Here is a 17,699-nt window from a genome sequence, read left to right as displayed (position 1 = left end):
TGTCCATTTCCACCTCTGTGATGGATGGTCACTCATTAGCCCTCCCTGTGCCTTAGTCTCCCCACCTATCAAATGGGAACGATAACCCCCTCCGGACAGCGTGCCTGGCACGGCACCTCAGGCCACTGTGAAGACCCCCTGAAGGGCTGGCAGTGTGGGTGGGTTCCGTGAGCCTGGTTCCCAGCCAGGTTTCTGGTTCCTGGCTCTGTCCAGGAAAAGATCCAGCAACGCCCCGTGAGTTCTGTTAGGGAGGATCGTGCAGCAGCCCCCACTCCAGACCCAAATCCCCAGTAAGTCAGGAAGATGTATGTGTTTTAAAACATTGGGAGGTCTGCGTTGGATCACCCTGGAGCCGCGGCTTCCCGGAGCAGCTGAGAGTGGAGGGAGGCAGTTCCTCTGCCAGGACCTTTCCCGGCTGGTGTCCCACAAGGCGCTGCCTTCACTGGCTTTGGCGGCCGTTGACTTTTAAATCATAAAAAGCCGCTCTATATACAGTTTACACTGTTGCTGGAAGGCGGCAGAACATAGGTATTTAAAAAAAAAAAAAAAAAAGGAAAGAAAGGAGCAGAAGAAGCAGCCGTTAATCCCGCCAGGCTTCTGGGCACTGGAGCAGTTGCGGATGACAAAAGTTAATTAGAAACATGAGCAGTTTAACCAAAAACACTTGTGACAATTGGAAGGCCAGCCTCTCCAGTTGGAGAAGTTTTCCTAGGGAATCCTTACGGGAGAAAGTGGCTGCTGCTGGGTAAGTTGTGTCATTGTGACTCTGCAGACACAGATGTGCCCTTTGGGGGCAGAGGGGCTGCATCCTGTCTGCCCAGGGCGTGATTGTGGGTGGGTACAGGCTCTGGGCTCAGCCGTGTCCCTGCCACCTTCCCCCTGACAGCTGCCCTGGCATGGGGGATGGAGCCGCCTGGCTCTGAGCACTGCCCAAAGGGCGATGCAGTTTTCACGTCTGTGACGTGGGCCACCTTGGTGCCTGGTAGAGACCAGTTTGGAACCCGCCCTTCTCAGAAGAATTCCACTTCTAGTTTGGAAATATTTTCAGGCTTTTCTGAGAAAGGAGTCTGGCTGGGGAACTACTCCCTGAGAGCCAAGGGGGAAGCCTTGACTTTCAGATAATCTGGGTGTTTTTTGCCTACGGTGAAGCCTCATGCACAGTTCATACTCTTAAGCTCAAAAGGTCTTTTTTTTTTTTTTTTTTTTTAATTTTAACTCTAGCCTGCATCACATTTATAACTCTTTAAAGTGCTAACCTAGGAAAAACTTAAATGTTTTTATGGGATTTAGCAACATCTATGGGTAATTCTTCTTCTGTAATGATGATACTTGTTTCTTTTTTACTGGGTTTTTTTTGGGGGGGTGTCTGTTCAGTTTTAATGTCTGCTGCATTGTTTTCTTAAAGTTGGATAATTATGATTGTTTGGCTTAACTGGGAAACAGAGTTGTGGGTTGAATCATTTCAAAACAGAAGCTATTTCCTACCTCATTCCTGCACCATCAAATGGCGGTGTGGGTTTTTGTTTGTTTGTTTTCGCATAAACGCATGGGCTTAATTGTGCCTTGTGCATGTAGACGTTAAGGTTGGCGTGTACTTGCACAGCATGAACCAAAATGTGACGGGGAGGGGGATGTGAATAGTGTGTGAGGGAAAGCAGGAGGCAGTCAAGGTGGAGCTTAATTGGAGCCATAGGTAATGCACAAAGCAGGTAAAGGAGCTGGATGGCATCTGGCTTGGGCGTGGGAGGCGGGTGCTGATAGACGCCCCCTGGTGGTCAGTGCGGGTCCAGGGATGTTATTCAGGTCTTCTCTTCTCCGCAGAGCCATTGGCGAGCCCCGCCTCCTCTCACCCCGGAATGAGCGAAGATGCACCTGCCGCTTTGGAGGGCAGCGGCTTCGGCCCTGCTAGTGGCGGTGCCTCCTCGGCCATCCCCCAGCCCGGCGCGGCTGCCAAGTCCTGGCGCAGCAAGTCGGTCAGCGTGAAGCACAGCGCCACCGCCGCCACGCTCTCAGTCAAGCCGCCGCCATCCGAGTCCCCCAGGCCCGCCCCCGAAGCCATGAAGCCAGCCCCCAACAATCAGAGGTCCATGCTGGAAAAACTGAAACTTTTCAATAGCAAGGGGGCATCCAAGGCGGGCGAGGGCCCAGGGTCCCGGGACACGAGCTGCGAACGGCTGGAGATTCTGCCCAGCTTTGAAGAGAGCGAAGAGATGGAAGCTGGTGGCCGCCCGCTGTCCGCGGCGGGCCCCACCTCCAACAGCCCCAAGATTGCGCTCAAGGGCATCGCCCAGAGAACGTTCAGCCGGGCGCTGACCAACAAGAAAAGTTCTCCAAAAGGCAGCGAGAAGGAAAAGGAGAAGCAACAGCGGGAGAAGGAAAAGGAGAAAAGCAAGGACCTCGCCAAGCGAGCCTCAGTGACGGAGAGGCCAGACCCAAAAGAGGGGCCGAGGGAAGACTCCAGTGGGGCAGCTGTGACCGAGATGCCAAAAAAGTCCTCCAAGATCGCCAGCTTCATCCCCAAAGGGGGGAAGCTCAACAGTGCCAAGAAGGAGGCGGCAGCCCCTTCCCACAGTGGAATACCAAAACCAGGGATGAAGAGCATGCCCGGAAAGTCCCCAAGTGCCCCTGTGCCTTCCCGGGAGGGGGAGCGCAGCCGGGGTGGGAAGCCCAGCTCGGGGCTCCCCCAGCAGAAGCCCCAGCTGGATGGCAGGCACTCCAGTTCCTCCTCCAGCCTGGCATCCTCGGAAGGAAAAGGCCCGGGAGGGACCACCCTGAACCATAGCATCAGCAGCCAGACTGTCAGTGGGTCCGTCGGGACCACCCAGACCACAGGAAGCAATACTGTCAGTGTCCAGCTACCTCAGCCCCAGCAGCAATACAGCCACCCCAACACTGCCACGGTGGCGCCTTTCCTGTACAGGTAAGAGCGGCCGCCCACCTGCCCTGCCCGGGGCCACTGGGCAGAGGAGCCTTTCTGGTGGATTCTGGGTCTTTGAAGGCAGGAGTCAGAACATCCTCCACAAGGAGTGAGGCAAACAGCTGGGGTGCCAGGTGATAAGCTCCTGATAGAGGTGCACACAGTGTACTTGAGGGACAATTAATACAGCACAGCACAGGGGTGGGGTGGGGGCTTTTAGAAAGCTGAAGAGCAGAAGTAAAGTGTGGAGTTCCCGTCGTGGCGCAGTGGCTAACGAATCCGACGAGGAACCATGAGGTTGTGGGTTCGATCCCTGGCCTTGCTCAGTGGGTTAAGGATCTGGCGTTGCCGTGAGCTGTGGTGTAGGTTGCAGACGCGGCTCGGATCCCGTGTTGCTGTGGCTCTGGCGTAGGCCGGTGGCTCCAGCTCCGATTCGACCCCTAGCCTGGGAACCTCCATATGCTGCGGGAGCGGCCCAAGAAATAGCAAAAAGACCAAAAAAAAAAAAAAAAAAAAAAGAAGAAGTAAAGTGTGAGCTGACCCCAGGATGAGGAAAAGTGGCCCAGGGACACGGGGACCCAGGGGTGTTGCAGAAGTGGCAGCAGTGTGAGCAGAGCTAGGTGCATGGTTTGATGTCACTTGACAGGCTCCAACCTTAGTCCTGAAGCATCCAGAACGTACTTTAAACAAGGACAAACATGAACATCCCCTCTCTGGGTAACCAAGACTTCTTCTTAGGAGATGCCTATCTTGAACTTCCAGATGCTCGGGATTTTTACCCCATTGCACATACTGCGTGTGTTTTCAGTCCCTGCTCTGTGCTGGGATTTTTTTTGAAGGAGAACAGGATGAAGGAGAAGGAGAGGGGTAAGGAGGGATTAGTTCCAGAACTAAAGGACCCAGGTTATACCTGGGGGGACAAACTTAGGTGTTGGTATGTGTCTGGTATCAGCCCCTCCATCTGTCTGTCCCCGAGGGTATGTCCATAGACCACAGGAGACCACGTGGGGCCAGCTGCTGCTTGTTCTGGGTGGCTCTGGCCTAAGAGAGCCTCTGGTTGCTCCACACACCCATGCAGGAGGGACCAGCTCCGGGTGATGCTTGATATGCATAATGAGTTGTCTCTGGCAGATGGAAGCCGCCCAGCGCTGCCTTCAGGGCCTCAAAGAGCCTCGTTCACATGCTCAGCCTAATCCTGTGCTCCAGACATGTGGGGCCATGGACCACACTGCAGAGCGGAGGGATGACTGGTCCCCCTCCATGACACAAGGGGACCACTGGTTCAGTGTCACAGTCTAGGCACTTATTTTACAGCTTCTACCCTAAGTATGTACACATAAACACCTGTACACACACGTGTACACCCATAGGTGTGGGTACACATCACGGACAGTCACACGTATGGACACAAGTACAGATTCATATGTAAAATGTACATAGTCACATGTGTGATTACATATCTGTTCATATGCTCAGACTCACACCCCTACTTTCAGCTTCCCCTGTATATATGGTTCCCCAAAGAATTCGACTTTTCTTCTCCCTGTCTGAAGTGTGTTCCTGTAAGCTTTGTTACCATTCCTGCCAAGAGCCGATAGAAGGCTGGTTCAAGACTGATTTCAGAGTCTAGCCAGCAGCATCCAGCCAGTGAGAGAATGTCAGGCTTCTGAGGAGAAGCTCTTTCCTCTTCTCTGCTCCCCTTCAGTGAAGGTCACGCCAGACCCATTTAAATTGGAGACAGTCATCTGTGTATTAAATCACGTCATCAGCTCAGCTAGCAGTCCTGAGAAGGGTGCCAAGGCCTAGATAATGACTCAGCACTTGTCTGCACACTGAGTTTTTATACAACTGTGGAGGCAACTGAACTGCTCCCTGTGAAATTTTTATCATTGCAGTCACCAGAGTCGTCTGGAGGTGATGCATGGTCAAGCTACTGTTCCCAGATTTTTTTTTTTTTTTTTTTTTGTCTTTTTGTCTTTTCCAGGGCCGCACCTGTGGCATATGGAACTTTCCAGGCTAGGGGTCAAATTGGAGCTGCAGCTGCCAGCCTAAACCACAGCCACAGCAACACCAGATCCGAGCCATGTCTGCAACCTCCACCATGGCTCATGGCAACGCTGGATCCTTAACCCACTGAGCAAGGCCAGGGATCGAACCTGCAACCTCATGGTTCCTAGTCGGATTCGATAACCACTGAGCCATGATGGGAACTCCCTGTTCCCAGATTCTTGATTTGCATTTTCAGAATTAAATAGATGTGACAGTATGATCACTATTAATCCCATTCCCCCCACCCACCCACCCTTTTTTTTTTTTTTTTGGCTGTAATTATTTGAAAGATTTTAAAACATTTAAATCCCCCCCCCGCTTTTTTTTAATATTTCAGGATTTTCTATGAGAGGAAAAATGTGCAGAGACCCAGTTGTGGGCTTGCCCTGCCTTGGCTCATTTAATCATTCTCCCAACTCCTAGAGCCAGCTATGTTTCTTTATCTCCATTCTGTCAATGAGCAAACTGAGGTATAGAGTAATTAAATAACTTACTCTAGATCGAAGAGCTGATAGCTAGAAGAGTTAGGGTTTAAAACCAAGTCTGTCTACCTAGAGAGACCAAGTGCATAACCACGAAACAGTCTTTACTCCAAATCACTGCCTCTCCCTGAGCCTCATCTGTAAAGTAAGGGGATGGGACGAGATCAGAGGATTTTATAATATTTATTTTTATTAATAAATAAATAAGCATGTGGCAGTACCCAGACCAGCATGTGGCAGTACCCAGACCAGGGACTGACCCTGCACCACAGCAGCAACCCAAGCCATTGCAGTGACAGCACCAGATCCTTAACTGGCCGGGCCACAAGATCGGAGGATTTTAGAGAATGATTTAGACTTCCTTTGTGCTCTGAGATTCTCTCTCTCAAGTTTATGACTCATTTATATAACTTACAGTGCTCCCCCCCAGAATCTCTCCTTATTAGTGTTGTGGAGAGGAAAAAACAAAGATATATCTTTTGTGTGTGTGTGCGTGTGTGTGTGTTTAGGGCCGCACATGTGGCATATGGAGGTTCCCAGGCTAGGGGTCGAATTGGAGACGTAGCTGCCGGCCTATACCACAGCCACAGCAACATCAGATCCAAGCTGCATCTGCAACCTACACCATAGTTCACGGCAACCCGGATCCTCAACCCACTGAGCAAGGCCAGGGATCGAACCCGCAACCTCATGGTTCCCAGTTGGATTCGTTAACCACTGCGCCACGACGGGAACCCCTAGATAAATCATTTTTTTAGGAACTATCGTTACCAATTCAGAAGTCACTCTGGACATCTCTATTGCTTTACAATCCATGAAGTGCTTTTGTGTTGTCTCAGCTGTGCTTTTTGTAGCAACCAGGGGAGGTGGCTCTTGGTATCTATCTACCTCAATATCCAGGTGAGGGCTCAGACCTCAAAGACGTGCAGTGACTTATATACACGTATGTGGCTATCAGGTTATAGACTCCAGGCTGCCGCCAGCTCAGTGTTCATACTCCAAGGCTAATGTCCCTTCTAGTACCCAGCCTTTTTCTAGACTTAAAAGTCTCTTATGTATGCAATCAGCACACCCTGCCTGAGTGCCTGCTTGGCATATGAACTGGAACAGATTGTGTTATGTACACACATCAAAAGAACCCATCTTAGCCTACAGAGAGCTCTTAATCTAGTGGAAGGGAAGATTTATTAATTAGATCACATTGTAATAAGTAGGCATCAGGAGAATAAAATTGCACAAGTGGCAGAGCCCTCCTCGGGCAGAGTCCAGGAAGGCTTTTGGTCCTAGATGACATGGGCGCTGTGCCTTAAAGGCAGATTAGGAGCAAACTAAGGAAGAAAGAGGAAAAGAGCCTTTAGGCTCACAGGGACTACAAAGACAAAACTGTTCAGGGCAGGGTGTGATCCACATGTGGGTGCAGGGCAGGGCAGGGCAGGGTGGAGTTAAGGACTAGAGGGGCAAGATATGGGGCTGGAAGTGAAGGAAGGAAGAATCCCGCCAAGTCCGGCATCTTCTCCCACAGTAAGGACTTTAGACCTTATTCTGTGGTGACCATCAGAGACCTTTAATCAGAGGGTGACAGGATTACCTCAGTGTCACCGAGATCAGTGGAGACTAGAGTGGGGAGTGAGGAACAGTCTAGAACAGAGGTCATAGTTCAGATGCTTGCTTGGGCACCCAAAGGTAATACACACTAGTGAATGGGACTCTCGCCTCTCCCAAGGGAGCAGACACCACTTGTCACCAGCAGGTGGCGCCCTGCAAGAATGTGAACTCAGTCCATTGGGGGTTGGTTTTAGTGGGAGAGGGCAGAAATCCAGATTTCTTATGAAATCACCTGAGTTTTAAGGTCTTGGAAATGAATTCAAGAGCTTTAAAAGTGCAGTGTAGACCAATAAGAATAAATCTGTGGGCTGGTTTCTACACCTGGGTGTTACTTGCAACACCTAGGCTGGAAGCACCATACCTGTTCACCACATGCTTCTAGGGCCTGGGCAGAGATGGCAGGAGCTTGGACTCTGGCCGAGGGATAGAGAGAAGCACTAGGTATGAAAATCCTTTAAAGGTAGAGATGAGGAGCGGGGGGAAACCAGTGGCGTTGGTGGGAAGGTAAATGGGGGAACAGTGGATGACGTGGGGGTTATCGGTATGTACCCCACAGTCTGTTTTAGACAGTTCACATTCTTGGCAAACACTTTCTTTATAGAGAGTGAAATCTGGGAGTTCCTGTCATGGCTCATCAGAAACAAATCTGACTAGCAACCCTGAGGATGCAGGTTCGATCCCTGGCCTTGCTCAGTGGGTTAAGGATCCAGTGTTGTTGTGAGCTGTGTAGGTTGCAGACATGGCTTGGATCCTGCATTGCTGTGGCTGTGGTGTAGGCCGGCAGCTACAGCTCCGATTCAACCCCTAGCCTGGGAACTTCCATAAGCCACGGATGCAGCCCTAAGAAAAAAAAGAAAAAAGAAAAAAGCAATGTGGGCAAATTAGCTCAGGATGCTAATGAATTAATAACGTTCCACCCAGGGTTACGTGTCTGAGTGTAATTACACATTTGCATGGCACACCCAAATAAGCAGAGGTAATTGTGGCAGGAGCATGGTGTGTGAAGCAGTGGCCTCAATTTGCTTGACAAATAAGGGCCTGGAGAAGGTTCGGGGAAGTACAGATTTCAGTCGTGTTGAAATCACGATCAATGAGTTCTTTCATCTCAGAAGATCTGAGCTCTGAATCAGACCTAGAGGGCAAACACACCTGCTTGGCACCCACCCCTGACTGGCTGTACAGTCACCTTTCCAGAGACGGTTGTGTCAGGAGGATGGGGCAGGGGGGATGGGGCTGTCAGTGAAGTCAGCTTCATGCTTGGCTTGCTGGCATTGCTGGTTACTTAGAAGTTGCTCTTTGGCACAGGTTAAATGAGCCAAACCACCTGGTACTTGCCAGCATTTTTCTGGAAGAACCTAGCTCCCCGATGGCAAGGCAGAGACACATTCCCCAGTGAAGGGTTGCAGACTGTCCATTTGGGTGATAAATATTTCATCCTTTACAATTGGGTGGCTCTTTCTGTTTCTGGGACGTGGCTCCACGTGCACTCATGAATCATTTAGCATCACTCTGCTGGTCTGCTCCATTCTAAAGCTTCTTGCCAGCGGAGGTGATGGTGGGGGCTGTGGTTGGAGCACGGTGGGCCAGATGTGACGGTTACCACTTGTGACAAGTATGTCTGCTCTGGTTTGTGTGTGAAGGTCCCAGACAGACACCGAAGGGAATGTCACTGCCGAGTCCAGCTCAGGGGGTGTGACCGTGGAGCCCAGCCACTACACCAAGAGTGGACAGCCTGCTCTGGAGGAACTCACTGGTGAGTATGGCACCCCCACTCCATGTCTCTTAGTAAGGAGGCCTCCCCTGCAACCACCTGCCGGAAGGGCCTGGACCCAGCTTGACGTAAAGTTGCTTCACTCTTGCCTTGATGGATGAGCCAAACAAACTGATTTTCTTTCTTACTACCTTCCTTCTCTTTCTTCCCTCTTCTCTCTCTCAGGAGCTACATCTTCCTCCCAAAGAAGTGTCAATAAGTCTTTCCCCTGTTGGCAGGTTCTGTTTCAAGGTATTGTCTCCATCACTCAAGGAGGAGGCTCTGAGCTGCTCAGACACTTCCCTCCGAACCTCCTTGTTTACTCCTCAGATAGGGTTGCTTTCCAAAAAGAGTTGGTACTCGGAGTTCCTGTCGTGGTACAGTGGTTTAACGAATCTGACAAGGAACCATGAGGTTTCGGGTTCGATCCCTGGCCTTGCTCAGTGGGTTAAGGATCCAGCGTTGCCATGAGCTGTGGTCTAGGTCACAGATGCGGCTCGGATCCCGCGTTGCTGTGGCTGTGGCATAAGCTGTGGCTACAGCTCCGATTCAACCCCTAGCCTGGGAACCTCCATATGCCGCGGGAGCAGCCCAAGAAATGGCAAAAAGACAAAAAATAAAATAAAAAAAGAGTTGGCAGTCAAAACGCCCTGACGTTTTTTTCTCTTCCCTTTTTGAAAGCCCTGATTGAAAATAGTTCTGAGCCATCCTCCATTAATTGGAAAGAAGATTTCAGCACACTTTACCAAAAAAAAAGTTCTAAATTGTTATTTAAATATAACCTAGACAAGGATGATCAAAGGAGTATCACATCATATAAAAACATAACATCTACAGCTGTCATATAGTTCATTCTATAAATATTCATTCATGAGTGTTACACCGTGGCTTTCTTAACTTAAAGACGAAAGTTAGCCTCTGAGTGAGAGTTCCTACTGCAGTGCACTCTGAGCTGTCACCTTCTCTGTGCCTCATCCTTGTTCCCCAGCTCCGTGCTCTCTGTTCCAGCAGCTTCTGATCAGGGAAGTGAACCACGAATTTAGCAGTGGCTGTGTTATTCTTTTTATATCTTACCTGCTTCCAGAGTCGGGTTAAACATCAAATCTGTGTTTAAAATCCATTAATTAGACTCAATACCCCTGTGCCCACCATTTCTGTGGAATTGTCTGCAGCCCGTACTATCGACTCTCATCCATTCGACCATTAGCTCTGAGTATTAATTTCAGAGGATCTGAGCGATTTAAGTATTTCCTTCTGGTTCTGCTGGCTGGGCACAGCGATGGGGCAGAAAGGTTTCAAGCCATTTGTAAGTGATCCTTCTTACGGTGGGTCAGGGCCCCACATTTGGGATTGATTTGATGTTTCCTCCCCTCCCAGTTTTAGCTGCCTTGCAGCTGAGGACGTGGACAGCTCAGGAAAAGGGCCAGCTCTCGGGAGAAGGGTGTGGAGTTTAAATGACTCCTCAGGTCTCCACACACATTCCAGATAGTGTTCATATGAGCACACATCAAAAGAGCCCAGCGCGGGCTGGACGTGTGTCCCGTGGAGGAGGGTGGGTTCGTGTCAGACACTGGGGCTCGGGGAGATTCCCATCTGAGAAGCAAAAGCAGCAGCCGGAGAACATTCTACATAACACTTCCAGCTCAGAGGGACGGAGGGCAGCCTGTGATCTTTTCACTCATTTGTCTTTTTCTCCGCATGTCTCCTGTGCATCAGGACAGTAAAACCACATAGGAGCTCAGAAAGCCTGAGATGCTGTCTGTTGGTTTGAGGACCAGAAGCGTGCAGCCAGCCGTACCTGATCATGCCCCCTTTGGTATGAAGTCAAAGGGTGTTGGTTGCTGAGGAAATTTGCTCAATCGTGATGACCTGTGTTTATGTTGAAGCAATAGAACTCGTGGCTGTACGGTGAATGATTTCATGGAGATAAGACATAGTGGCATGAGGTGGAATTCAGCCTCTCTATAGCTGATCCCTTGATAATGACAACAAATGGGTGTATGGAGAAATGGGCATTTATGAGACCATTTGATCAGTCATTCAGTTCTTGCCCTTACTTAGGCAACTAGGAGGATTTTCCCGTGCTACTTCGTCACTTACATAGCACTACTGGTGAGACCTGCGTCTTGGATTGTACCTTTAGAAGGAGTCACGTCTGCTTATTATCCATCCCAGGAAGCCCTGTCACTCATTGATGAGTCATCTTTCAGTCTCTGCTGGCGTATTTCTTGCGACAGAAGGGTTATTCTTCCATGAGGCAGCCCTTCCGTATTTTGTTGGTTTTAACTGGTAATGGAGTTCTTTATCCTTACGTTTCTAAATCACTGGATGTGATCCAGCCGCCTGAAGCTCACAGACAATTTCCGTTCTTTTCCATGTAGCAACACGTCCCCTAGCTTCCCTCTTCCAAGTAAAAACCCCAGGTTCTGTCCTTGTTCCTCATGCAACACCCTGACATCCTCAGCCTCTGCTCTCTTTGGCCAGAATGTGGTACCCTCTCCTTCATGGCCAGTGGCTTGAGGGAGGACTGCCCTTGGCAGATGCAGGAGGGCAGCAGGTGGGTGTGGAATAACTCACTCAGCTCTGAGATCTCTTTGTATGGGCTGAAAGGGTACAGCCATTTCCACCGGGGCACAGTGTGTGTATATGTTGTTCAAGCTATGAGATGGTAGGGAAATCTTACCTTAAGGCTCTCTTCCAAGCAGGCGTAGCTGGCAGTGTGGAAGGGGATCACCTGAGCAAGGCAGGTGGGTGACAGGTTCATGTTTTTCCATTGCTTTTGGAATCTCGTATAAGTCTGAGGGGGGCAGACATGTCCCAGTGGGTCCCCTCCATGGAAAACAGGGCATTCGGATCCAATGAGCCCTCATGTTGTACCAGGCATATCATGTGCCATCACATCTGATCCTCCTCACTTTGAGAGGAAGGTTTTTACCCCCATTTTACAGATAGCATTGGGAGAGGATAAGTCACTGGTCCAAGGACAAGTGGCTAATATGTGGCGATGCCATGATCAAACCTTTATCTCTCAGAATGCAAAACCCACGCTTTTTCTTTAGCCCTACACTGACCAGATGTTTTTTGGATAATAGTTTTTGAGCATCTGTGAGCGGATTACCAGAAGTCAAGGTGAAACACCGTCCCATATCAAAGGTCTGCAAATTTCTAAAAGAGAGTGAACACAGGCAAATATGTCATTAATAGAGACACGGATAAATACAGGCATGTCCTAGAGCTATTGCAGCTTTGCTTCCAGATCACTACAATAAAGCAAATATTGTAATAATGTAAGTCACACAGATTTTTTTTTTTTTGGCTTCCCAGTACATGTAAAAGTTCTGTTTATACTATACTCTAGCCTATTAAGTGTGCAGTAGCATTATGTCTAAAAAGACCCGAGTATATACCTTAAATAAAAAATACTTTATTGCTAAAAATGCTAACCGTCACCTGAGCCTTCAGCAAGTCTTCATCTTTCTGCTGGTAGAGGGTTTGAAATCTTTGAAAAATCACCAAAATGTGACAGAGAGACACGAAATGAGCAAATGCTGTTGGAAAAATGACGCCACCAGACTTGCTTATTGCAGGGTTGCTGCAAACCTTTAATTTGTAAAAAAAAAAAAAAAAAAAAAAAAAAAATCCACAGAATGCCATAAAGCAAAGCACAATAAAAGAAGGTATGCCTGTAATATAGTTATTATATGTTTGTGTGTGATTAAGTTAATTAATGAAGGTAATTTGAAAACTGGTGCCTAGACTTAGCTTCAGAATAAATGTTCCCTGTAGGGCCAGGGGTTATCCAAATAATCAGTGCCTTTTTGGCAGCCTTTACACAGATAAAATGTGGCCAAGCTGGCAGTAAAAGATATTTAATTGATGGCCCAGGAGATAGATGCAATTACATTCCTCCATGACCATTAGGGGAAAGTAAAGCAGAGACATTCATCACTGTTTTCATTTAAAAACACATACATACATACATGTATTCTAAAGAATTGGGTGGGAAATGAAGGTTTGACCACTTTTCAGATAAGAGAAAAATGCCTTGCTCTTGGTTAGAAGCTGGGGGGAGGAAATTGAAAACAGTGGCATTTTCAAGGACAGAGAGTTCACTATAGCAGATCTCCTCTGTTTAATCAATCATCTAATCCATCGCCCAGGCTCCAGGCACCACATGCTGAGAATAACCTAAGACGTGATCCTCTAAGGAGTTCCCACTGCGGCACAGTGGGTTAACAATCCAACTGTAGGAGTTCCCGTCGTGGCGTAGTGGTTAACGAATCCGACCAGGAACCGTAAGGTTGCGGGTTTGATCCCTGGCCTTGCTCAGAGGGTTAAGAATATGGCGTTGCCGTGAGCTGTGGTGTAGGTTGCAGATGCGGCTCGGATCCCATGCTGCTGTGGCTCTGGCGTAAGCCAGTGGCTACAGCTCCGATTCAACCCCTAGCCTGGGAACCTCCATATGCCATGGGACCGGCCCTAGAAAAAAAAGACAAAAAAAAAAAAAAAGAATCCAACTGCAGTGGCTCAGGTCACTGAATTAGTAGGTTCAGGTTCGATCCCCAGCTGAATGCAGTGGGTTAAAGGATCTAGCATTGCTCAGCTACGGCTTGGATTCAGTCCCTGGCCTGGGAACTTCCATGTGCCACGGGTGCGACCAAAAAATTAAAAAAAAAAAAAAAAAAAAGTCTTCTGCCTCAGAAGGAAAGTTAATTCTCTGACATTTCTTAGTCACCTGTTGCTTGATTAATGGCAATTGCCAGAAATTCTACCTGGTGTCCACTGTCAGTCCTGCTTGCTGCTGCCCAAGTGTACTAAGTTCTATAAAGAGATTGCTTTAAAAATATTGTTCAGCACTTAAGACAGTCAACAGCTTTTATTTTAAGATGTTTATTTTTTCTATTTTAGTTGATTTACAGTGTTCTGTCAATGTTTGCTGTACAGCAAAGGGACCCAGTCATAATCTTTTTCCTCACATTATCCTCCATCATGTTCCATCACAAGTGACTAGCTGTAGTTCTCTGTGCTAGCAGCAGGATTCATCAGCTTTTAAAGACCCTTGATTGTGGTCTCCTCAGCCTTCCTGAAACTCTCCTGAGGGAAAGATGCGTGATTGCTTTCATCACTCGTGTAGTTATTGGGCTTTCCCTCTTCCCCTCTAAGTCCAAACAACACAGAAAAGCCACAGGCTGACACCAGCCTGCTCTGAGGGGACATGGCTTCCTTGCTTGTGTGTAGCCTCTTTCTCCTGGGCCGTTAATGCCAGCTTGACCTCTCTGGACCAGTGTTTCGAGGGAAATGCTGCGGGAGAATGGCAGTCAGTCCCTTGTCCCCCAGAGAGAAGCCTGAATGGTCTCGAATGTTCCCCACTCCAAGCATCCAGCTGGTGTGAGTTGAGAGCTTGTGGCGGGCGCCATACCCAGGGTTCTCCGTGAAGTCCCCACAATGGCCCTTTGAGGTCGACATTGTCACTATCCTCGTGTAGGGCTGTGGGCTGGAAGGGTGGGCAAGGGTAGCGCCTTCCCGGTGCTTGCTCAGCCAGAGTATAGCGGCCAGGATTTGAGAAAGGGAAGCCTCTGTAGAAATATGCATGATTAGTAAGTGCTGATCTTTCAGCCACTACAAGGTAACCATCTGTCACGTCGGGCTGAGAGACAGCAGCACCCATCACCTGTGGGTGAGAAAACAAAAGGCTCCCCTACTTCTGGATGAGTGGAAAAGGATTCCTGGGCAGGGTTCAGAGCTAACACGTGCGGGTCTTAGGAGACTGTGTGAAAACGTGTTCATTGTCTTGGCTTCTCCCATAGGAGGGAGCTGCAGGGGGAAGAGAGACGTCTCTCCTTAGATTCCTTTGGGCACTCTGCATTCCTGCATGCATGCATTCATTCATTTTTTTTTTTTTTTTGTCTTTTGTCTTTTGTTGTTGTTGTTGTTGTTGTTGCTATTTCTTGGGCCGCTCCCGCGGCATATGGAGGTTCCCAGGCTAGGGGTCACATCAGAGCTGTAGCCACTTGGCTACGCCCCAGCCACAGCAACGCCAGATCCAAGTCGAGTCTGCAACCTACACCACAGCTCACAGCAATGCCAGATCCTTAACCCACTGAGCGAGGCCAGGGATCGAACCTGCATCCTCAAGCGTGCTCGTCCGATTCATGTCCGCTGAGCCATGACGGGAACTCCCACTCATTCATTCTTAAGTCCTCCCCAAGCACATGGTGAGCCAGACCCTGAGCAGGGAACCTGGTTGTGGTCATGGACACGACAGCTGTTCCCGTGACTCTGCCCTTCTCTCTGAGAATTAAAATAGTCTTAACCCTCATCTCTCCAGGGGAGGACCCCGAGGCTCGGCGACTTCGGACGGTGAAGAACATCGCTGACCTGCGGCAGAATTTGGAGGAGACCATGTCCAGTTTGCGAGGCACTCAGGTTACACACAGGTACCTGTGAATCATGTTCCTGAACTTGTTGGTCACTTGCTTTTCACCCGGCCGCAGCGTGTTCCCGCCCCTCGCAAAGTGATTTGGTTAATGACGGAAGAAATATCCTTGACCGCCAACCGTGCTGGTGTTCACCAAGAACACCACACAGTGTGCAGAAGAGAGGTGTGAGGAGCAAAAATCCATGGCAACAGACTCCCCCCAACCAAAGCAGACAGTTGCCAGATCCATCCCGCAGAGGGTATCCCAGAACAGCTGCATTTCAATTTCCCTTGGCTTGCATTTTCCAAAACGATACCGTGCTCTCGAAACGAGCAGGTGACCTGTATTTGACCTGCGTGATAAAGGGAATACCTGGAATTCCTCCCCAGCCTTCTGGTCCCCAGGCCTCTGTAACGTTGTGAGTCGTGCACGTGTATAAGACACGTACGGAAATATTTATGAAAACGCAGGATCATGTTTAAACCATGATTTTGTTGGAGGAAATCGAAGATTACCTTGGAAACATTTATCAGCGTCTTTTCCGTGCTGAACAAAGAGATGAGGAGGGTACGGTCCCTGGACACACCCCTGCGTGATGTGGGCAGAACCAGGTTTCATGGTTTGTGCTTGGCCTAGAGAATCTAGGTAAAGGCCCCCGTGACTGCGTGAGCTCCGGGGTGGGAGCGCCTCTTTTGGGTCTCCAGTTTCCGTCTCTTTGATAGATGAACACAGCGAGGAGACTGCTGGGGTCCCCCACTGCCGGCCGCTTCGGCAGATCGGGGTTAGGTACTGTGAGGCCAGGATCCAGCCCTTCCAGGTTCCCAGTATGAAGCATGTCAGGCAGGCTGCTTCCAGGATCAGAGGGGAACAAACAACAGCTGAGGCACCAAATTGGTTCTTCCAGAGGGGACTTCCCTGGCCGGGGATGGGGGTTTAAACCTGAAGATACAGGGCATGGCTTGGAACCAGGTGCCAGACCCTGGGTCTCTCTGATTAGGTATGAAACATTCTTGTTTCCAGCATCATCACTGAAAGTGACTTAATCTAGGTGACAGTGGTTTGGTGGATTTCTTGGCTTGGACTCGGAAAGTGATCATGACAGGAGAGAGACCTTCCATGCTATCTTCTGCAAGAGAGGCTCTCACAGTTTCTGCTCTGTCCCAAGACCCCAGTGACCTCTGAGTACACTGCTTTTTTTTTTCTTCTTCACTTTATAGGGCCACACATTCGGCATATGGAGGTTCCCAGGCTAGGGGTCAAATCAGAGCTGTAGCCGCCGGCCTACACCACAGCCACAGCAACACCAGATCCAAGCCATGTCTGTGACCTACACTACAGCTCATGGCAACATCAGATCCTTAACCCACTGAGTGAGGCCAGGGATCGAACCTGCATCCTCAAGCATACCATTCAGGTTCATTACCACTGAGCCACAATGGGAACGCCTACCCTGCTGGCCTTGATGGTGCCGCAAGACCTTCAGGGCCACAAAGACCATGGACTGACCACAGAGGACACTTCTGAGGGCCACAGGGACAAGTTCAGTCTCTTGACAGATTCAGACCCAGCTAGTTTCCTTCTTCCAGGTCTCAAGCCCAGGCATTTACCACTTTTGTCTGGCCTTTTGCCTCCAAAGTTTAGTCATCACTTTGGACAAAAGGTGGGAGAAGCAAAAGGGTGGAGGAGATGGATGTTAGAGGGTTAGAAGATCAGAGCCCTGCCCACCTGCTCGGTGTGGCGAGAGCTGAGAATGTGAAATGTGCTCTTAGGAACTGGGGAGCAGGCAGGTGCATCCTGCCTTTGGGACGGGGAAGCTGAGATGCAGCATCTGAGGATCCAGGGGCAGGTGGCCACCTTTATGCCCCATCACTATGTGTTCAGCATTTCCTACTTCCTTTCCTGGGTTGGAAAGATGATTCCAGTAGTTAAGATCACTTATTTAAGTGGTAGTGGAATTCCCATCTTGGCACAGTGGAAATGAACCCGCCTAGGAACCATAAGGTTGCGGGTTCGACCCCTGGCCTTGCTCAGTGGGCCCAGGATCCGGCATTGCCTTGAGCTGTGATGTAGGTCACAGACATGGCTCAGTTTTGGTGTTGCTGTGGCTCTGGTGTAGGCCGGCCGCTACAGTTTTGATTCGACCCCTAGCCTGGGAACCTCCATATGCCATGGGTGCGGCCCTAAAAAGACAAAAAATAATAATAATAAAAAATGAAGTGGTAGTGACACGCTACTATATACAAATAATACATAACTAATAATGACCTACTGTATAGCACAGGGAAACCCACTCAGTATCCTGTAATAACCTATGTGGGAAAAAAGAATGGAGATAAATGTATATCTGAGTCACTTTGCTACACAACTGAAACTAATACAACATTGTAAGTCAACTCATTAAAGAAAAAAGGAGGTGATAGTGGGTATCTTATGCCATGTTTTAGGGGAAAAGTCTCTGCTGGGCTTTTCAGAATGTC

The 17,699-nt window shown here is 49.2% G+C and overlaps 1 protein-coding gene across 23 annotated transcripts in view; it reads left to right on the top strand.

Moving 5' to 3' along the window:
• The window catches only part of NAV2 (neuron navigator 2), an 820,834-nt gene that overhangs the window by 630,537 nt on the left and 172,598 nt on the right, over positions 1 to 17,699 (top strand). For 19 of the 23 annotated variants that reach the window (XM_085011765.1, XM_085011759.1, XM_085011757.1 and 16 more), the window contains 3 exons: positions 1,822 to 2,920; positions 8,694 to 8,806; positions 15,132 to 15,240. In XM_085011765.1, the coding sequence (XP_084867891.1) occupies positions 1,822 to 2,920; positions 8,694 to 8,806; positions 15,132 to 15,240 (1,321 nt within the window). Of the gene's footprint in view, positions 1 to 561; positions 746 to 1,821; positions 2,921 to 8,693; positions 8,807 to 15,131; positions 15,241 to 17,699 lie in introns of those variants that run through there. The other 4 variants (XM_085011770.1, XM_085011769.1, XM_085011768.1 and 1 more) reach the window with 1 other exon arrangement.

The sequence above is a fragment of the Sus scrofa genome, chromosome 2, assembly GCF_054392235.1.
Source record: "Sus scrofa isolate SSC_HxYL_T2T_F1_AM1 chromosome 2, Sscrofa_HxYL_maternal_Yorkshire_Landrace_v2.0, whole genome shotgun sequence".
Lineage (NCBI taxonomy): Eukaryota > Metazoa > Chordata > Mammalia > Artiodactyla > Suidae > Sus > Sus scrofa.
Note: the sequence above shows the minus strand (reverse complement) of the source record. Positions and strands in the feature narration are given on the sequence as shown.